The sequence below is a fragment of the Oryctolagus cuniculus genome, chromosome X (genome assembly GCF_964237555.1).
Source record: "Oryctolagus cuniculus chromosome X, mOryCun1.1, whole genome shotgun sequence".
Classification (NCBI taxonomy): domain Eukaryota; kingdom Metazoa; phylum Chordata; class Mammalia; order Lagomorpha; family Leporidae; genus Oryctolagus; species Oryctolagus cuniculus.
Window position 1 is genome coordinate 34,797,702 of NC_091453.1, and position 22,488 is coordinate 34,820,189.

Here is a 22,488-nt window from a genome sequence, read left to right on the forward strand (position 1 = left end):
GCAGGAAGCTGGACTCTCTTTATAGTAGCTTGGCAAAACAGAAAGTTTTAATTTTGATGAAGCCCAACTTAAGAATTTTTCTTTTCGGGATCATTCTGTTGTGTTGTATCTAAGAAGTCATCACCATACCCAAGATCATGTAGATTTTCTCATGTGTTATTTTCCACAAGTTTTATAGTTTTGCATTTTACATTTAGGTCAGTGATCCATTTGAGTTAATTTTTATGAAAGTGATATTGGAATTTGGCCCATATCAAAAGGTGTTACATCTTTGGCTAGGTTCTCTTTTTGATATATGTATGTCCAACTGTTGTAGCATTGGTCGTTTCTCCATCAAATTGCTTTTGCATCAAAGATTTGTTGACATATTGGTGTGGGTCTCTCTCTGGACTTTCCATTCTGTTCCCTTGCTCTGTGCAGCCTTTCTTTAGACAGTTTCATTCTGTCTTGATTATTATCACTTTATATTAAATCTTGAAATCAAATAGAGTGAGTCCTCCAACTTTGTTCATCTCCAGCTTTGTGCTGGCTATTCTAGATGTTTTCCTTTCCTACAAAAGCTGTAGAATCAGTTTATTGTAGCAACAAAATAACTTGGCTTGGGTTTTGGCTGGGATTATGATCAAGTTGGGAAGAATTGACATCTTAACAATACTGAATCATTATGTTGTGGGGGTGGGGATTCTGGATCAAGAGCCCTGGCTGGGTTCAGAGAGACCCCCCCCCCAGCTAGACTTAGTACAGGTTCTTGTCTTTCTTTGTGTAAGAATACAACCAGGATACATAGATATAGGTGAATAAGCAGGACTTATTGGAAAACGTATGTATAGTACATACTCAGATGTGAGTGCAGGCAACCTCCAGAGAGAGGTTTGTAGGGTCTCTGGTGCTCAGGGCAAGGCCTGATTGAAGATCCAAAGGAGACAGGATTTGAGATGGGGCTGTAGTGCACATGGTGGTCTCCAGAAAGGTGCATGGCTCCTGGAGCATGATGGAAAGTGAGGCTTTTAACTGCCGGATAATGAGTGGGTATGCTGAGTCTTCAGCCATGTTGAATAGGCATGGAAGATGATGGGGTCTCAGTGGTGTTCATGGGTTGGGTGTTGGCAGTCCCTAACTCCTTATCCTTTCCTGACTCCCTGTGTTGCCCACATCAATTCTATGAACATAGACTATTTATTTAAATCTCAGATTTCTTTTATCAGGATCTTATAGTTTTCTGTATACAGAGCCTGCATATATTTTCTTTTCTTCCCCTACTCCTCCTCCTCATTATTATTTTGAGAGACACAGAGCTCCCATCTGCTGTTCTCTGTCCAAATGGCCTGCAGGTCTAGGAACTCTGTGCAGGTCTCCCACATGTATGGCAGGGACCCAGCTACTTGATCCATCACCTGCTGCTTCCCAGGGTACCTATTTATAGGAAGGGGACTCAGAAGGGAAGCAGGGACTTGAACGCAGACACTCCAGTATGAGATGTGGACATCTTAGCAAATCAAACACCTACCCCAAGCATCCTCCCATATTTTGCTATGTTGTAATTTTATTTTCATTTACTTCAAAATACTTTTAAACTTGTCTTGAGATTTCCTTGACCCATGAATCACTTGGAAGTGTATTATTGAATTTCCAGTTGTTTGGGGGCTTTTCCAGCAATTTTTCTTATTATTGCTTTCTAGTTTAATCCCATTGTGTTGGATTTTATGGAAAGTGGCTGGGAGTTGGGCTCTGTTTACTGTTTGGTGTAACTAGGTGCCAGAGGGTTCAAATTCCTAGTGTCCACCCCCTCTCCTTTTTTTTTTTTTTTTGGTTTCCCTCTTGATTTTGAGTGTCTTGCAGCTCCTTCAGTTGTCATCCACTCTTATAGTGGAGCGTGATGGAAAAGTATGGGGGAGGTTATTTTTAAGATCTTCCGATTAAATCTCAGTGCTTTATTAGGGCAGTGTCTTGTTTGCTGTGACTTGAACTTTTTGTTCCCCTTGCATTCTACTCCCTTCCCTAACTGCAGCATCCCCAATATATTTCCTTGAAATCCTGGTCCCTGTTGAGTGTATTTCTCCCCCTTCAATGAGAAAGGAAGACTAAAGGTGGCTGGAGTGGAGGAATGCCCTTCCCTCAATTGAGATAAGACTCTAGGCAAAGAATTTTTCCCTAGAGCATAGGCCTTTGTTGTGGAGAAATCTCTGGGTAGGAGGACTCATCCCCTTCCGGAGAGCCAGGTGGATATCTTTCTTGGATCTTCATTGGGAGAATTCAGTGGAGTTCCTGGAGGTAGAGCTTTGGTGTGGGAGCTGCCCTAAGACTGTGGACCCCAGGAGATTCTCAGACTTAGCTAGTCCATACACAGCCTTCAGCAGTTCATCCAAGTTGCCATGTAAGTATTTCTACCAGTTTTTGACTCTAGGCTTTTCTGTTGCAGATAAATGAATCTCAGCTGTGTTTCTTTAGAAGGCGTTGTCTCTAGATCTCAGTTCTTTTGACGAGTTCAAGAAAAATCGTTGATTTTCTGGTTTGTCCAACCTTTTACTGTTGTAAGAATGGGAGTAATAACTTCTAAGCACTTTACTTACTGAAGCTGAATCTGGAAGCTCTTCACTTATTTTTCAATTAGTGAAACCACTTTGGTCTCTTCTCGAAGGAAATGTAATATTTTTGAGGCCTTTTGGCCTACTATAACTTCTGAGTGGGCTGTTTTTCAACCCTGCTTTGTTCTAATTCATGACCTGTGCCAGAGCAAAGGGTTGCTATTTCAGGGGTATGAGCCATGGGTTTCTGGGGTCTGTGGCTACCAGGTAGCCCAGAGGTAAAGTAGAGCTCTGTTTAAACCATCGGGCCAGAAATACTGGTTCCTAGTGAGATACTAGGTTGTCCTGTACTTCATTGATGAGCTAGCTGAATCTTACCTTTCTTTCCTGAAGTATGATTCTACCAGAAGAGTATTCTCCAATAACTGAGCAATCCAAATGCCATTTGGAATGTCTCAAAGATAAAGTCCTCTCAGAAGTCATTCAACACAATATAGGAGTGATGAGCCCAAAACAGTCATTGCTAAAATGATAGCATATAAAGTTAGAAGGGGCCTCAAAATCATATTGCCCCATATGCCCTCATTTTACAGGTGGCGAACCTGTAAACTCGCAGACATCAAGCCGTTGCCCAAGATGACATAACCACTGAGTTGTGGAGTTGGGATTAGAATCCATACCTTCTCCTGGCTGACAATTAGGCCCAGTCACAAAGTTTCTTCTCATTGACATGCATTTAAAACCTGAGAAAGCCAGGATCCTCTGAGGGCTTTCCTCTGGGAGTTTCCTCTGAAACTACCCCCTGCTGTGCAGATGAGTCAGTGGTCTGCCTCCCAGAATATAGCTCTGCTCTCTGCAGGTCTTGTCTCTAGTCTTCCAGCTATGCTTTTATCATTTAACTTTTCGAAATAATTTTTGTATAACACATGAAGGCACTCCATGTCCATAAAATGCAAAAGCTCCCCACCTCCCACTCTAGAGACAACCTCTAAGATGGATTCAATATGGTTTGTCTCCATCGAGCCATACATTTGGAAATATGTTGTGCTTGTGATTCAGTGACTTGCCTTTTTTCCCCACATAATATGCCTGGGAGATTTTTCTATTTCATAAGTATCAGTCTACTTTCCTTGTACTATTTCCCTATTACTGTTCACTTTCATTATTCCCAGGTTTTTGTTACTTAGAAACAGTGTTGCAGCGAATAACAAACATACATTGGTGTGTACATGTGCAACTGTTTACTTAAGGGTAATCCCCAGATGAGATTCACATGCATTTTTTTTTAATTTGACAGATAGAGTTAGAGAGAGAGACAGAGACAAAGATCTTCCTTCCATTGGTTCATTCCCCAAATGGCCACTACAGCCGGTGCTGTGCTGATCCGAAGCCAGGAGCCAGGCTGGTCTCCCATGTGGGTGTAGGCGCCCAAGCACTTGGGCCATCCTCCACTGCCCTCCCGGGCCACAGCAGAGAGCTGGACTGGAAGAGGAGCAACCGAGACTAGAACTGGTGCCCATATGGGATGCTGGCGCTGCAGGCAGAGCATTAACCAAGTGAGCCATGGCGCCAGCCCCAGAGATTCACATGCTTTTTAAAAAAAACTCATTTTTCTGCCCTGACATAATACTGTTCCCATGAATTTAAGAAGAATCTCCTGACTGGTATTTTGTCTTTTAAAATTTTTTCCCCAATAAAGAATAACTGCTGATTTTTTGTTGCCAACTTTTATTTGGATATTAATAGAGAGAAACCAGCGACTTAGCTCAGAGAGACTAGAGAATTACTGTTCAAGATATTAGACAGGATCGTGCTGTCCAAAGGGTTTCCCAATGCTGTGGTATGTAATGTGCATTTTAAGACAGTGTCTTCCTACCCGGTACATTCCCCATCTTGTCAATCCCATAAATGTGTAAATTTGAGAAGGAAGGAATGAAGAGCAAGTAATGGAGTGGGGGCTCTTTTCTGTACAGGGACAGCCCTCTCAGCCACTGGGAGCCAGGAGGAGCCTACAGATACCAAGTCCGAATCCTCCTGCTGTTTATCCCAACTTTAATAACTCTGGCACTCAGCACCTTCAGTCCATTGGTGGTGAGAGTGTTGGGTCGGGAGCATCCAGATTAGAGGAGATGCTGGGAGTAGGAGGCATTAAAGAGAGAGACACCCAAGCAAATATCTGTAACCCAACGGGGGAGAGCTGTAGCCATACGGAACAAAGAGTCAGAAGGTGATGTTGGAGTCCAGATTCATGCTTGTTTCTAAAGCATTCTCTGTGCTTTTCTGCCATACCCCACCTTGCTGTATTCTCAGGACTCTCAAGCTTCATTTTAGTAGCAGAGACTTATTGGAGTTTTTACAGTTCCTTTACCCATGTCCCTCACCATCCCCTGTATTGCTTAGCTTTCTTAGCAAAGTTAACAATAGAGAGTTTCTTCTTTCTTGTCCTTCCTGTCTCTAAGACGCCTTCAGATTTTAACTTGCTGTGAGTAGGAGATAGAACAGTCTACCCTAAATGAAATGATGCCGGGGGTGATACCCAAAACAACTCAGATACTGACCAATTAGATTGGATGTCAGACATTGCACTGGGACAGTGTCCTGGAGCCTCCTAGTGGTCCAGCTGCTGGGTCATGGAATAGTTCCCAGAGGTTCTGTAGGGCAAAGTGAGGGGGAGGAAACTTCTCAGAGAAGAGTGGTTATCTAGCTACAGCAACAGGGGTATTTCAGTATGTAACAACTAGTATGGTATATAGTTGTGTACCAACAGCATAGTTATCTCCAGAGTCAGGGCTAGCATTGTGGCTTAGTGGGTAAAGCCACTGCCTGTAATGCTGACATCCCATCTGTGTACTGGTTCGAGTCCCAGCTGCTTGGCTTCCTATACAGCTCCCTGCTAATGTGCCTGGGAAATCAGTGGATAGCAGTGGAGAATGGCCCAAGAGCTTGGGCCCCTGTACTCATGTGGGAGACCCAGAAGAAGCTCCTGGCTCCTGGATTAGGTCTAGCTCAGCTCTAGCCATCGCAGCCATTTGGGGAGTGAACTACTAGATAAAAGATCTTTCTCTCCCTCTCTGTGTAACTTTGCCTGTCAAATAAATATATATATTTTTAAAGTGTCCCAGGAGTCAACTAAGAAAGTACTTAAAATGGGCCGGTGCCACGGCTCACTAGGCTAATCCTCCGCCTGAGGTGCCGGCACACCGGGTTCTAGTCCTGGTTGGGGCGCTGATTCTGTCCCGGTTGCTCCTCTTCCAGTCCAGCTCTCTGCTGTGGCCCGGGAAGGCAGTGGAGGATGGCCCAGGTCCTTGGGCCCTGCACCCACGTGGGAAACCAGGAGGAAGCACTGGCTCCTGGCTTCAGATTGTGGCTCCTGGCTTCAGATTGGTGCAGCGCGCTGGCCGCAACGCGCTGGCTGTAGTGGCCACTTTGGGGGGTGAACCAATGGAAAAAGAAAGACCTTTCTCTTTGTCTCTCTCTCTCTCTCACTGTCTAACTTTGCCTGTCAAAAAATAATAATAATAATAAAAAGATAGTACTTAAAATGTAAGTGGTCCAATGATATTATCTAGAGCTTATATGGGAGGGGCTACTCCACCAACATTTGGTTTTTAGTTACTAGATTTGGGTGAGAAGCAAAATAGAAGCAAAATGGAGGCACACATTGCCAGAGAGAAAGTTTCTACAACTGTTGATTAATTATTAGGACATCACCTGTAATGTATTCCCAGACACGTAGGTAAAATTGAATGTGAAAGAGTTGATGACTTAATGAAAGATCTAGAATGGATGAAGCCACATAAGAAGGGAGGTGGGTAGTACATATATGGAAGCAAGCTGTGGCATATAATAGGCTCTTAGTATTTGCTGCTGAAAGAAGGTAAAGTTTAAATGCCCATAGGATGAATAGCTGCTGATGTGTGCAAGGCACAGTGTTGAATTTTATTATAGATGTGGCTCTAGCCTTGGAAAAGTACATCTACCTGTAAAACTGAAATTCATTCTTGGAAGTGACTGATAACTCTGCCCCATTTCTTTAAGTGCTTATTTATTTCTTTAAGCTGTTGGCAATAAGTGAACCCTCCTTGTGCAGCTGAGATATTTCTAGAGCAATACATCCAGGTCTGTACCTGAGATTTCTTTCTGTACTCTTTCTGCTTGTGGTTTTGTCAGTGTTTAACTAGTGTACTTAATCAGTTACTGTTCAGCCCCCAGGTAAATTTCTAGTGGTATATTGGTAAGGGGTTGAAATACACATCATTCTCAAAGCAGAATTGCTTTTCCTGTATTTTAATGATATTTCTAGTTTTAAGTATCACGTGATTTTTTTTAGGAAAAAAAATTAGGAAGTGGTTTCTAAGATGGAAAATAGGTTAAATGCATTCATTTATATGCCTCCTCATTCAAGCAATGTGTTTCTAAGGACTCATTGTTAAGTATTTAGACAAGTGTGAAATAGTCTAAGAAGATAAGTCTTATTATGTAATGTTAGTGAATTCTGTAGTGGCCTTCAGATACTATAGGCAAAATCCTATTTAATAAAGAATTAATTTGAAGGAGGCTTATGAGGTTGGACATCTTATCCTTTTGAATCTAAAAGTTTAATCCTGTAAGACAGCCACCCTTGGGCCACAAATGCCTTTTGCTTTTTACAGTATTGTAATTCATTGCCACTAAATAGTATCAGTTGCACTTCTGCTTATTACTGTTACATTAGCATATCAGGAGAATGAGATATTATAAGTACGATGGACTGAAAGCATACAGGTTTTTTGTGCAGGGTCTCTCATTTCATTAGGTTTTGTTGTGCAAACATTTCGGGATGTATGAATTCTTAAGAGTTGAGGGTAATAACATCCAAGAGCCCTATATTTAGGGTCCGTTTGTTGGAGTGCACTGAGACTGGGTTAATGTTTAACAGCGGCTGTCCTGTTGATTCACTTAGGGAGTTGGTAGATAGCAGTTTTATTCTCCTTATTGCACTATTAATTAAGACCTGCTGAAAAATAGCCCTAGGAATGCAGCTGGGGAAAGGAACACCTTTAAAGCAATGGGAACGGAGCAGTAGATTTATTGTTAGGATTGCAATAGCTGCCCTTCAGCCGGGTTGGATTAATGAGTATCAGAGTTGATGCAGCTTTCTGGGCAAAATACTTCTAGTAAAGAAAAAGCTCATTTTCTTGATTGTAGTCTGGGTTTTCCAAGTGACTAGAGGCTACTGAAGATCTGACCTCGTATGGTAAGTTCGTATGTGGTTTAGTTTTTCAGTTTTCTTTCGTTGTGATATGCACATAGAGCAGAAGACATACAACTTGGGTCCACTTTAAAGAATCATTATAAAGTGAACCCTCGGGTAACCTCCGCCCAGATCAACACAGAGGACCAGCCTTCCTGAAGCCCTGCTCTCTCCAGCTACCCCTCCCAGAAGGGACACTTTCTGCCCTCTCCCCTGGGCAGCTCCTGTCTTTTGTCTGATTCTTCCCTCTCTTTGTAATGTAATCACTTATATTTGTGTCCTGAAATATTGTTGGGGTTTGCCTGGTTTTGAACTTGTAGGAATGGAGTAGTAAGGTTATGTGCCTTTTTTCCAATTGCTGTCTTTCACTCAGCATTGTGTTGGAGATTTTTTTTAATCCAGGTTATTGCTACCCAGTGTGTGTGTGTGTGTGTGTGTGTGTGTGTGTGTTTAAAGCCTTGTCTGTATTTGCCCCCTCCCTGTTTTTACTTGATATCTGTAACTCTAAACGCTTTCAGATCTTTCTGCTTCATCTTGCGGGACTTCCTGCTTGTTGAGGTCGAAGACTAAAGCTTGTCTGGACTTCAGTTTTCCGAGCTCACCTGACTGCCACCTCCCCACCCCCCACCCCACCCCCGGGTCGAGGGCATTGGTTTAGGTGAGACTACATCTTTAAGGCTTCTGTGCTCCTTAAAAATCTTCCTTTCTCTAAGGCTGGTCCAAGGGTCTGGTCACGTGATGCCGACAGTGACATCACACTCTGACCGCCGGGAGCCCGGGTGGTTCTTTAGGTGGCGTTTGTTGCTGTGAAAGGCAGAGAACGCAGCAAGTGCCCTTCTAAAGCACTTCAGCGCGGGGGTTCCTCCTGCAAAAAGCTCCTCCGCCTAAATGAGCAAATGCGGGCTGCCAAGGTTATTTCTTCCTTGAGGCAGAAAAAAAGAAAGGTAAGCAGACCTGAGGCCGAGCAAGGAAGCATGCCTCCCGCCCCTAGCCCGGGAACAGGGGTTCTGGAGAGTTGCAAGCAGTCTGTAGGAGGATCCTAATCACTGCCTACCCTTTGCCAGTGGCTTGACGGATGTGCTGCTAACCGAGACCCACTACAAAGGAGGAGGATGTGGTGCTCATGTTACCTAGTGATGTAATAGGCTTCTTTCTTTCCTGCTCAGAAGCTGTCGCAGCTCTTCATTTCGCCTTGAATAGCCTTAAAACGGGGGGGCCTCACTTGATAGATAGGGTGGCATTGGCGAGATCTCAGACGCTTTTTTAAAATCACTTTCCCAAAATCTTTTCCTGCCCCACCCCCTCCTGAAAGGCGAACTCTTAAACCCGAGCAAATTCAACTGAAGCATTAACCTTCCCTAAAAAGTAAATCTCTGGCCATTTGGTGTCCTGTGTTCATGTCAGCTTTTGACTTGAGAATTGAGACAGCTTGGTTTCCCGCTCCCCCCACCCCACCGTCTCCCTCTCACACATACACATATTTTATTCTATTCCTACCCTTATTTTCTAGCTGGCTTTTTTTCCCCTCCAAGCTCCCAGACAACACACCAGCTTTCATCTTTCTCAGTATGACACTGACATGATAGGGAAGGCTGGGCTGGTGATTCAGCAGCCATCCATTTTACAGCCAGGCATCAGTGAAGATAGGGAAGGGACTTTGGTTTGGGGTTTTAAGATTAACTTGCTCACTTACTACACTCCGCCTCTCCACCCTACCCCTACCCACCAGATGATTTAGACTTTGCTGAGCTTTTCCTTTCAAATGTGTACATTGTTTATAAACGGAATGCAGGAGAACTTACTGTTGGTAAACCAGGTGCTGTACCATTTGGGGTTTTCATTCACATTGACCCCATGAGAGTACTCAAGTTTACAGGAAAGATGGAGATGCAGATAGGGGGGAAATGGAGTCAGGTCAGGCCCATTTGGGACTTTTCTACAGAGAGATTCATTACCAGACCACATGGATGAAGCCTTGTTCCTGCCAAGGTTGGTGCTGCAAATGTGAGCTTTGGCCAGGTAAATTGAATGATGATTATTCTGCATTTTCCCTCCAGTGTGCAAATGTATTAATGCCTCAATACTATTGTACATTTTGTGTTTAATAGCATGGTATTCCATCCGACAATATTGCAGAAACACTTTGAGCAGGTGTGTAAGCCGTGCTTAACCTTGTGGGAGTCCAAGTGCAGAGTTTAAATACTTGCCTTGCCATTTATCAAATAAATTTTGGTTGAGCTGATATTTGGTGAGTCTTAGAAATGTGCCAGACACTGTGGACAAGGCAATGATGAATCAGATACAGGGATACCAACCAGAGAGTTTTTAGTCTAGAAAGGAAGATAAAGCACATGCCTAAGTAACTGTAGTGGAAGTGTTAAAAAGCCAAGCCCTGATAAGGGACCCTTATGGCTAGGCACATGGGCATGTTTCTTCCAGTTCAAGGATCAGGGAGAGACATTTCACCACTAAGCCATGCACTGTTGTTTAAATCTCTACTGGTAAGTCTTAGGCTCTTCTGACACACTTGGAAAGAGTTTCTCCAAGCCCTTTACATCAGGGATCAAAGTCTTACAGTTATTGAAGGGAAATTTGTACCTTCCAGCCAGCTTAACCCTTGAAGATGCCGACATGCTTTCTTTGGAGTCCTTTCAGGGAAAAGCTACCTCCTAGGATTGAATTACTGCCTTATAAATATAAAATGGTTCTTGATGTGATATATCTGTAAAGACCTTGGACCATTTTTTCTACCTTCCATAAACTGAAATACCCTAGCTGTTCCAGGCTTCTTCCTGGCTTTTGTTCCATAAATCCTTTCTGATTGCACATCAGCTTCTGTCATTTCTCTTGTACTGTCGTTCTCATCTGTCCTTCTCAATTCAAACTGCCTTTAGCCACTCCTCATTTTGCACCTAGACCGCAAAAAAACTAAATGCAATGGATGCTCACACTGGGTGATTGTATTTCTTATCAGTACACCCTGAGTGGGTCACCTAATAGTTTAAGAACTTACCTACTGAAGTTCAGAAGGGAGATATTAAAGATGTTCAGTGTGTCTGGAGTACTAATGTCTATTTCCTGTTCACTACAGAGGACAAATCCTACAATGGTGGAGGAATAGGTTCTTCAAATAGAATCATGGACTTCTTGGAGGAGCCAATCCCTGGTGTAGGGACCTATGATGATTTCAATACAATTGACTGGGTGAGAGAGAAGTCTCGAGACCGGGACAGGCACCGAGAGGTAAGACAAAGGATAGTACATGAGTAAGCGCTAGGAAATACCAGCGGAAGAAGTTGAAGACACATATTCTTTCTTTCTTTTCTCCAGCCCTGGATGTGGCTGAATATGGTTTTATTGGAAATATAAACTTTTTATTTATATTTTTAGAGGCATCCCACATATGATTTTTATCCTAATTTTTTTGAAAAATTATCTGATGACTTACTTCCTATAGTAAATGGCTGAAAAGGATCCTTACAACCCTTAAATGAGTAGAAATGCCTATGCAGAGATGAAAACAAATGGAAAAAAAACAAACTTAGGATGGCAAAAATAAATATCAAAAATCTTCCCCTATCATATCTGCCTTTTATGATTTTTATCTTGAATATGGATTTTTAACTAAGAAAAGTAAATGAACTCCTTTTAAATGAATGAAACAAAAAAGTCTCAGGGCCCCAGTGTTTACTAAAGTATACAGGACAGACTCCCTGTGATTATAGCTCTCATACAACCACAAAAACAAAATAAACTCATGTATTCAGTTCTGACAAGACCAATCAAATTAAAATTAAAGACATGAATTTAATGTGATAGGTAATATATGGTATTTAGGGCTATGGCACAGGGTCTTTTGAATTTTTCAAGAGAATTTCCCAACTTCTCAGAGCAGTCTGCCAAGGACATTTGCCTTTAATGTGTTGCATTGCAGCATTTAAGATGGGGAATCCCAGGGGCAGGCATTTAGCTTAGCACTTAAGCCACCAGTTAGGACACCCGAGTACCTAGGTTCAGTTCCTGGCTCTGACTCTTGATCCAGCTTCTGGTTAATGCAGACCCTGAGAGGCAGCAAGTGATGGCTGAAGTAGTTGGGTTCCTGCCCACCATGTGGTCTCCATGTGGAATACCAGAATGAGTTCCAGGCTCCTGGCTTTGGCCCAGGCATTGTTAGGACTTAGGGAATGAACCAACAGATGTATCTCTTTATCTGTCTCTCTGTCTCTCTCTCTCTCTTCCCCTCTCTGTCTCTCAAACATTTTTTTAAAAAAAATACTAACTCAGGGAGTCACAATTTCTTGTTTGTTTAAGGACTGCATGGAAAGCTTATTAAAAACTGAGTGCTCGCCGGCGCCACAGCTCACTAGGCTAATCCTCCGCCTCGCAGCGCCAGCACACCGGGTTCTAGTCTGTGCTGGATTCTGTCCCGGTTGCCCCTCTTCCAGGCCAGCTCTCTGCTGTGGCCAGGGAGTGCAGTGGAGGATGGCCCAAGTGCTTGGGCCCTGCACCCCATGGGAGACCAGGAGAAGCACCTGGCTCCTGGCTCCTGCCATCGGATCAGCACGGTGCGCCAGCTGCAGCGTGCCGGCCGCAGCGGCCACTGGAGGGTGAACCAACGGCAAAGGAAGACCTTTCTCTCTCTCTCTCTAACTGTCCACTCTGCCTGTCAAAACAACAACAACAAAAAACCAAACTGAGTGCATGCCCTAGCCCCAGAGATTCTTTCTTTGATTATTTCTACTTGGAGTCCAAATTTAAAATGTAATTTTTAAAATCAACTCTTTTAAAAAAAGATTTATTTTCTTGAAAGGCAGATTAACAGAAGGAATGAGAGAGAGAGAGAGAGGAGAAAGAGAGAGACAGAGAAATCTTCCATTCGCTGGTTCACTCCTCAGATGGCCACAATGGTTTGGGCTGGGCCAGGAATCCGGAACTCCATCTGGATCTCTTCACATGGAAGCACTTGGGCTTAAAATTTGATTTTTAAGCTGACCTCATTCTCCCCTATGGCTTCCTTTTCTCAGAGCCAAGAAAATCTCAGAGCAGTCAGGTGGAGAGTGCTTTTCATTCTTAAGCCTTTCTCAGCTGCTGACTGGTTTCCTCATGACCACCTGAACTCAACAGTCAGGTTGTCCCAAGTACAGGTTTTGAGGAATCCCCTCTTAGTTGTTGAACTTGTGATAACTCCACAGAATTTACTTATCACAACTTAAAAAGGTGATTTCTATAAAACATTCTATGTTTTTTCTAAGATTTTTGCCATTAGGGAACATTTACACATAATCTTTCTGTTATATTGATACATTGGGCAGGCTATGGAATTTAGAATCTTACTGGCTTTCTTCTTTTTTCCTTTTTTTGGCTGTAGAATTACTTTTTTATTGTTTAAGATTTAATTATTTGAGATAGCATTAGAGAGAGAGAGAGAGAGGGAGGGAGAGGGAGGGAGGGAGGGAGAGAGGGAGAGAGATATCCTCTATCCACTGGTTCACTCTCCAAATGGGTGCAACAGCAGAGCTGGGCCAACCCAAAGCCAGAAGCCAGGAGCCTCTTCTGGGTCTCCCACACGGGTGCAGGGGTCCAAGGACTTGGGCCATCTTCTGCTGCTTTCCCAGGGCATAACAGAGAGCTGGATTAGAAGAGGAGCAGTCAGGACTAGAACCGGTACCCATATGGGATGTTGGTGCCACGGGCAGAGGCTTAGCCCACTACGCCACAGTGCCAGTGCCTTGGCTTTAGCATTTCTATTTGTAATTTAGAGTTCAGTTTGTCATCAGGTGCATATTGAACATGCTATTTAAATTGTGAAAGTCACCTGTGATAAGAGAAGGGCACAGTGCCCATTAGGTTGCATCTGAAACAAATGATGCCAATTAATAATAATTCAAAACCAATTAAAGTGTATTTATCAAATGTTCCAAGGAGACTTTTTGAGCAATAACTGTTCATTATCAGAAAAGAAATGATTCACAGGAGAAATTATAACCCGATTCATTTTCAGCACTGAAATTGGAGACTTAAGTTCCACAGGTCAAATTTTTTTAAAAAGATCTATTTATTTATTTGAAAGGCAGAGTTACAGAGAGAGAGGGAGAGACAGGGAGAAAGAGAGAGATCCTCCATCTACTCATTAACTCCCCACAGTGGCTGCAACGGCTGGAGCTGGACCGGTCCAAAGCCAGGAGCCAGGAGTCTCCCACGTGGGTTCTGGCACCCACGGACTTGACACATCCTCCGTTGCTTTCTCAGGCACATTAGTATGGAGCTGGATCCAAAGTGGAGCAGCCAGGACTTGAACTGGTGCCCATATGGGATGCCGGCATCACAGGTGGTGGCTTCACCCACTATGCCACAACGCTGGACCCCACTGGTCAAAATTTTAAAGTGACTTGAAATTTTTACAATGACATTATTATTTGTGATGCTGCTGTACCTGAAAGTGAGATAGCCAAGTCACTGTTTCAGGGCGAAGAAATAGAGGCACAGAGAAGTGGGAAGCACTACTGATGAAGTTGTCAGAGGATTGGTCTGAAAAAATATGGGCAATGAGGGGTTTAATTGACTAGGCTAGGACCTGAAAGGTAAAACTTTGTGTACTTCCTTAGATAACCTCAGCTGTTAGCAGCAGGTTTTTGAAAATGAAAGAGATGCCTCACTGGATTTCATTAGTATTTGTGATTAATGTACAATTAGTTGTTTGTAGGATCACATTTGCCTGACCTGAACTATAGCCCAAGGTAATAAACCTCAAATTGCACAATTGCACTTTCATCATTCAAATAAGCCCCACTTTGCATATTGTTTGGAAAGAATTAAACTACTTGCTGTGAGTCAAGAGACCATCCTTGGACTATCTGATATGCAGGACAGAAAGGGACCCCTGTAGTAAGCAACAGGTTGATGCTGGAAGAAATGAGCAGCTGAAAGGGGAAGCCCTGACTCACCTGTTTGTAGGCCTTACAAGACTATACATGAAGGTGGGGTTTAGTAAGCCTCTGAGTTCTTGGAGAAACTGGGTTCTCTAAAGATTGGATGAGAAGTTAAGTTTTAATTGGTCTCTATTCCCAGGTAATTTGTCTTTGTATTCCTTCACTGGGCTGTTTTGAGGTGACAAAAGGAAGGCTGTATGTAGAATGTATCAATATTGTCTCATTTTCCCCTAGATAACCAATAAAAGCAAAGAGTCAACGTGGGCCTTAATTCACAGTGTCAGCGATGCCTTTTCTGGTTGGTTGTTGATGCTCCTTATTGGGCTTTTTTCAGGTATGGTAAACCACGTGAGTTTTCAAAGCCAGATCTCCTAACATGGTAATATGCTTTTCTCCCAAGTCATAAACTTGAGTCCCGTGCTGTGTTTTCCTAGTTTGCTACATGAAATGAATTGCTACAGAATCTTTCAGAAGTTCAATGTCCCCATCTGTAAAGGAGTACTTTGAATACCTGCAGCACCTACCTTTAGCCAGTGGGGAAATGCATCTCAGTGTATTTTGTATGCTGCATGATACAGTATCCATTTGAAGGATACTCATTTGAGTGCTTATCTTGAAGAAGACCCCCTCCATGGGAAATGTTTTTTTTTTTTTAAACACTTCCTGCATGAGGCTTAGGAAAGATGTGGAAGACTTCCTGAAACATTTTGTAGATGCTTCTTAAACATCTGCTCTCTCATTTGATGGTAAAGGCATGTAAGAAACTCATGCTCTCAAGGAGCTTACAGTCTCATTCCTCCATGCTAGCTGAGGGGTGGGGTAGTACCGCCTCTTCCTGCAAACTGCACCTATGTTCCCTTTCACTGCAAATAATGCAGGATGAGCATCCCGCATCTGAAATACTTAGGACCAGAAGTGCTTTGGATTTTGGATTGTTTGGATTTTGAAATATTTCTGAATACATAAGGAGATATCTTAAGAGATGGAACCCAAAGCTAAGCATGAAATTCATTTGTATATATCATATGTACTTTATACACATAGCCCACAGGTAATTTCATACAATGCTTTAGTGCACCTGTGTTTTGACTGAAACCTATCTCTTGAGGTCAGGTGTGGAATTTTCCACTTGTGGCATCATGCTGGCACTCAAAAAATTTCAGATTTTGGATTTTTGGATTAAAGAGACCTAACTTGTATATGTGCAGTCCAAGAATAGTATTTTTCTGTATAAATACAGCTTTTAAAGCAAGTTCCTAAGCAGGCTTCAAGCAGAGTCAGATACCAAGCAGAGATTGCCAAGAGATGTTTCCTTATGACATTAAAAGATGGGGCCTGGGGAGATCTGGAATCTTGAGTTGAAACAGAAGTAGGTGGAAAATGAGGTGAATGATACAAAATGGCAGTTAGGCACACAGGTTCTACTTCCAGGCTGCTGGAAGTTGGATCCCAGTCCTACCACTTGCTAGTTCCATGGCTTTTGACAAGTGTCTTAACCCCTGGAAGCTTTTGTTTACTGAATGAAGATAATGAAAGTACCTACATGAAAAGTTTGGTACATTCTACATGCTGCTGTTGGTGCTGCTACTTAAAAATAATAATTCATGAGCCATGGAGTAGAGAGCAAATGAGAAACAGCTCATCTGTAGCTCAGTTTTCAAAAGTTGCCTAGGCCAGGGGTTGGCAGACTTTCTGTGTAAAGGAGCCAGATAGTAAATATTTTAAGATTCGTGAGCCAAATGGTCTCTGCATGAAAGTAGCCACAGACCATAGGTAAACAAATGCTCCTCCTGTGCCTGGGAAAGGAGGTAGGCAGGATTTGACCTTCTGGCCACGTTTGCCAGCCCATGGCCTTGGGTGTTAACTCTGCCCCTTCCGGCTCTTCCAGAAGACAGATCGTGATCTGGCCCATTTGGAGCTGGCTACTAATTGACTAGGCGATCTGTGAGAGGCTGAGGAGGAGGAAGATGTCTGAGACAAGGTTATACAGTATAGCATATCAGTGACCTTGAAAAAGCATGTCAAATAAATATTGCAAGCCACGTTTCAAGGGAGGACAAGCAGTGTGGAAGTTGAGGGTAGTCATTTGGAAGTGAGGAGGGGCACATGCTTGAAATGGCCACAAGGACAAGGGACAGCATTTTACTTCTTAGGGGAGTGGGAACCCAATAACATTTATAACCAGAGAAGAAAGATCCAGCTGGGAGAAGGAGAAGGGGAGATAGAAGTAGAAGAGATGACAGGCTTGAGGGTAGCAGTGTTAGGTAAAATAAGACATGCACACATGTAACAACCAGAGAATAAGCCAGACTATATATAACATCATGTTGATTTTTCTGAATCCAGGCAGTTAGTGCAAGAAGAGTAACAGGGAAGAGAAGGCTGAGGGCTGGAGCACTCAAAAATAGGTGTCAAAAGTGTGTTAGGTTTGACTAGGTTATTCAAGTATGTAAACAACCTAAGCCAACACCATTAGCCCCTACAAAAACATATGCATGACATGGCCTCCCGCCTGGTGGAATGCAGGCGTAATATCCTCAACTTTTTAATGTATTTCTTGTCACTAGGTGGTCAGTGAATATTTTTCTTTCCTCATACACACAGGGTATTTTGTTTTTAAGCATCGGGAAGCAACAATAGAGGCAGTGTGCCTTAATGCAGAAGCAGTCTGGGAATTCAGAGGCTGTGAATTTTATGATGTCTTTACTATTTCCCTAAAGCAAGATTCTGGGCCATTTAATTTCTTGATGCCAGAGTTTCTTCATCTGGATGACAGTCATGATGAGAAGGCCAGAATCTAAAGCACTATAGCTATCTTAACACTGGAAGTCTTCATCCCCAACTCACTATTCATTGCCTCATCATTTTCCATGGTGAATGTTGTATATATCATACTGTTTGCTCCATCTCACTAAGAAAACTTCAGAAGGTTCATGTCCTAGGCTCAGGAGGCTTCTACGTGTCTACAGCTTCATCTAGCCGCCTGTGCACACCATAGTTTGTGCTTTTATAAATTGGATTCCCTTAGCCTAGAATGCTTTCCTACCATGGCTCAATTTTTTTTTTCCCCATGGAACAAAATCCTGCTATCAGGGCTCAGTCTTTCTCACCACAGTCATCAGCTGTCCTCTGCAAGCCATCTGAAGTAAATACCATGAATATTCCTCAGTATAGGCAATTTCTTTTTCTCAGTTTTGCACATGTAGGGAAAGTAAAGTAGTCTTTGATCAATTTTACTTTGTTTATGGATGTGTATTCTTCCATTCCAAGTCAAAACAGTGTCTTCATCATGCAAATTCAGCCTGAAGACAAACCTAGTAGTCTCTTGCTCCCACCCAGCCATTTTGCTTTCCCCTTCATTCCTCCTAGATAGAAATGCCAGATGTCAGTATTTAATACAGAGATTATAAGTGGAAACCAAGCAACCAGTCAGAAAGAAGTTGAGATGAAATGAGAAAGTATGAGGGCCCTTCAAAAAGTTCATGGAAAATGAAATTAAAGGAAAAGTTTATTTTGGTCCAAAACTTTTTGAGATCCATGCATTGTTGGTTCATAATGCATATTTCTCATGAGATTTTTGAAGGTTTCCTCATATGCATGGATTTCAGAATTTTCTGCACCAAAGTAAATGTATCATTTAATTCAATTTTCTGTGTACTTTTTGAAGTACCCTCATATATGCTTGTTTGGTTCCTAAACTTTGGCATGACAAAGTTTATTCTGATTACCAAAGAACAGACTTTCAGAAATGCACCTGACTTTTGGCCTTCCCTCCCTCCAAACCAGGTTCCTTAGCTGGTTTGATAGACATCTCTGCTCATTGGATGACAGATTTGAAAGAAGGCATATGCACAGGGGGATTCTGGTTTAACCATGAACATTGTTGCTGGAACTCTGAGAATGTCACCTTTGAAGACACAGACAAATGCCCAGAGTGGAATAGCTGGTCCCAGCTTATCATCAACACCGATGAGGTAACATGTAGCAGTAATTTCAGAACTGTTGCATTTTATTCTTCACATTTCTTTCATTTCTTATACTATAAGACAGCACGTGTGGAATCTTCTCCTGTTTTCCTGTTCACAAAAAGGGGAACCAGTGCCAGCTGCCTTCCTCTGTGGTTTAAGTACAACCCTATTTCCATCTCTTCTTTTTTTTTTTTTTTTTTTTTTGACAGGCAGAGTGGACAGTGAGAGAGAGAGACAGAGAGAAAGGTCTTCCTTTTGCCGTTGGTTCACCCTCCAATGGCCGCCGCGGCCGGCGCGCTGCGGCCGGCGCACCGCGCTGATCCGATGGCAGGAGCCAGGAGCCAGGTGCTTTTCCTGGTCTCCCATGGGGTGCAGGGCCCAAGCACCTGGGCCATCCTCCACTGCACTCCCTGGCCACAGCAGAGGGCTGGCCTGGAAGAGGGGCAACCGGGACAGAATCCGGCGCCCCGACCGGGACTAGAACCCGGTGTGCCGGCGCCGCTAGGCGGAGGATTAGCCTAGTGAGCCGCGGCGCCGGCCCTCCATCTCTTCTGACATGTGGAGTGGCTTGGTGATTATATTTAGAATTGTTGTTTGTTTTAAATAAGTCTGGTTTTTCTCCTTGGTACATGGTGTGACTGAATTTATCTTTCCCTAATGATTTCAATGGAGATGTCAATGGGTAAGCTATAATTTCTAACAAAGAATGGAGTGGGTAAAAAATGTGTTTATTGTATAGACACCAGAAATGATTTGTCCTTGAACGTTATATTTGAACCTTCAAGAATTATGATTCATTGCACATCAAAACAACTGAAACCCAGGAATTAGTCCCATCTTGTGATCAAATCACTATTTTCATTTGTGTCTTTTAAGTATATGTTTGTGTTTTTTATTTGATGCCGAAGTTAACTTTTTCAGTGTCTTACCTGTCATCCCTTCACTATATTTTAGATCCCTCCCACTGAAACAAAAGCCCACAAGACAACTCTCAACACCCAATTCTACTCTGACTTCTGTAAGGCTACCAGAAAACACACCAGACACCAGAGTTAAAGGAAAGATTTATTGTCAGATGGAGGGAAACCCAAAAGGCTGGAAGGAGAGGGAGGGAGAGGGTGAGAGAGGGCAGAAAGGGAAAGGGGTTGAGAGAGAGAGAAGTCAAGAGAGAGAGAGCACGTGTGTGGAGAAGCAGGTCGTGTTATACTCTTGCAGAGGGTAGGGAAGTGGGAATAACAAATTCCATTAGGGTGAGGGTGGAGCTGATGCTTGTGGTTGGGCCGTTTGGTCACCTGACATTTAGTGAGCCAGGCTGGGCTTAGGAATGAAGCTTACTGTGCAAGATGGCGACAGGGGCCAGAGCCTGAGATGATACCCTGGGGCTTAAGATGGCGCCACAAATAAGATGGCACCATTTTACTAACAACTTCCACCAGTTAAAACAAGTGCCATATTAGCTTACTGTCTGTCCACTCTGTTGGTGAAGTGCGAAAGACAAGACTAGGATATGTGTTTGTTCTTTTTTTTTTCTTTTTCTTTTTTGACAGGCAGAGTGGACAGTGAAAGAGAGAAAGACAGAGAGAAAGGTCTTCCTTTACCGTTGATTTACCCTCCAATGGCCGCTGTGGCCGGCGCATTGCACTGATCTGAAGCCAAGAGCCAGGTGCTTCTCCTGGTCTCCCATGCGGGTGCAGGGCCCAAGGATTTGGGCCATCCTCCACTGCACTCCCTGGCCACAGCAGAGAGCTGGCCTGGAAGAGGGGCAACCAGGACAGAATCTGGCGCCCCAACTGGGACAAGAACCCGGGGTGCCGGTGCTGCAGGCGGAGGATTAGCCTAGTGAGCTATGGCGCTGGCAGTGTTTGTGTTCTTAAAATGTACTATTATTCACCTCGGTCCACAGTTTGGGGTAGCATGTAAACACACACACACACACACACACACACACACACTGTCAATGGAAAAGGATAGGAAAACCATAGAATTAGAAGTGTTTATATACATATATGACTGCATATTGGCTTATTGAAAGGGTTCAATGAAAGGGATAGACTATGTTATATATCTGAGATGGTTCAGGTCTGTGCTTTTCAAGACTTGGGTGTGGTTAGCATGCCAGAGGGTAGGTGAAACCATAAGACAAACATTCCATGCCTGCCCAGAGCATCAGTTTTTCTGAATATTTGGAGGACTCCTTATTTTGAGAAATTAAATATAAATAATTATTAAAAATGGACTATAAAATTTCCATGCTTTTTCAGAAAACAATGAGATCTCTGCTTTGTCTCTGCACCCATATATCCTACCCCATATGCTGATGTCTCTTTACCTTCCTGGATTGGGAAGACTTGGGTAGAAAAGTTTGGAAAGCCCTAGAACTTAGGGTGAGTGTGTGTGTGTGTGTGTGTGTGTATGCACACTCACATGCTTCTCTCTTGCTTTTGGGGAATTTTTGTTTTTAAAGCAATTGCAGATTCATAGGAAGTTGCAAAACAATGTACAAGGAGATCCCTGGTACCCATCACTCAGCTTCCTTCAATAGTGACATCTTAGTATATAGTACAATAGCAAAACCCAGGAGATTGACATAGGCACGATCCATAGGCCTTAGTTTAAGACACAGTGGGGTGTGTGTGTGTGTGTGTGTGTCTGTGTGTGTGAGAGAGGGAGTGTGATGCTCTACAGTTTCATCTCAAGTGTAAATTGTGTAACCCCCAGCACAAACGTTAGAACTATTCTGTTGCCATAAGCACCCCCCCCTCGCCTCCTGTTGCTTACCCTTTGTAGCTTTAGCTGTGTGCCTGTCAGAGTCCCAGCAGTCACTTTCAAACTGAAGCTTAAGATTTGCAGGAAGGACAGATTTCTTTGGCTCTATTTTATGAATGGAATCCTTGCCTGGGCAAAGCGTCTTCCAGGTCTTAAGAAGCCTTTTCCTGCCAAGAATTTGGCCTCCTGGTCTCTGACTCTAGCCAGTTCCAGTTACTTTTCCTTTTACTCCCTTTCCCTCTTTGTTTCCTCCCTCTGGAACTTTCCTCCCTTGCTGCATTTGAAAGGCAAAGCCATAGCAATTATCTCTTTTTCTGAGGGAGCAAGATAGTGGAAAAACCTGTATCAAATTTCAGACTCAGAAATATCCTGAACATCCTCTTTCCCCTTATCTAGGTCAATGAATCATTTTCATAGTGTTTTATGTTTTTGGAAACTCAAAATCCCATCAAATGTTGTATCTCATATAATTTGAGTGAGTTTTAACTCAATATTTTTAATAGCAAGTGTAACCTCCTAACGTTCAAAATTGCTTTTTTTTTTGGTAAGGCATGACTTTTTGCAAACTCTTTAAATGTTGGTGAATCCTTAGTAGTGGTCAGAACTCTATTTCTTGAGTGACATACTTCGTTAGCACAAGAGAATAGTCTCAAAAGGATTCTACCTGCATTTTAGAAATAGCTATTCCCATTTGATTCTTTGGAATATCTGACATCATCAGAACCTGAAACTTTCTACTTGTATACTTGTTGCTAAGACTGTGGTAGTGAAATTCTTGCCAAGATGTAAGCATTATATGTGAAATCCAAAAAAAAAGATGGATACATAGAAAGAGAATAAATAGATGGACAATTACTAGGGCATGGGGGTGGGAGCGTGGAGAGGAGGAAATGGGTAAAAAAGTAGGATACAAATTTGCAGTTAGGTAGGATGATTAAATCTAGGGCTGCAGCATGTTCACAATATCATACATATCCTGAAAGTTTACTAAGAGATTTTAAGTGTCCTTATCATACACGAAGAAAGGTAACTGTGAGCTCTTAGTTCTACCCTGAGGTGCCTGCCTA

The 22,488-nt window shown here is 42.9% G+C and overlaps 1 protein-coding gene across 4 annotated transcripts in view; it reads left to right on the forward strand.

The window, feature by feature from the left end:
- CLCN5 (chloride voltage-gated channel 5) overlaps positions 1 to 22,488 on the forward strand; it is a 176,531-nt gene that overhangs the window by 134,118 nt on the left and 19,925 nt on the right. The window contains exons 1-4 of one of the 4 annotated variants that reach the window (XM_008272338.4): positions 7,670 to 7,761; positions 10,850 to 11,001; positions 14,922 to 15,021; positions 18,474 to 18,661. In XM_008272338.4, the coding sequence (XP_008270560.1) occupies positions 10,897 to 11,001; positions 14,922 to 15,021; positions 18,474 to 18,661 (393 nt within the window). In that variant the 5' untranslated portion in view covers positions 7,670 to 7,761; positions 10,850 to 10,896. 4 annotated transcript variants of the gene reach the window in all.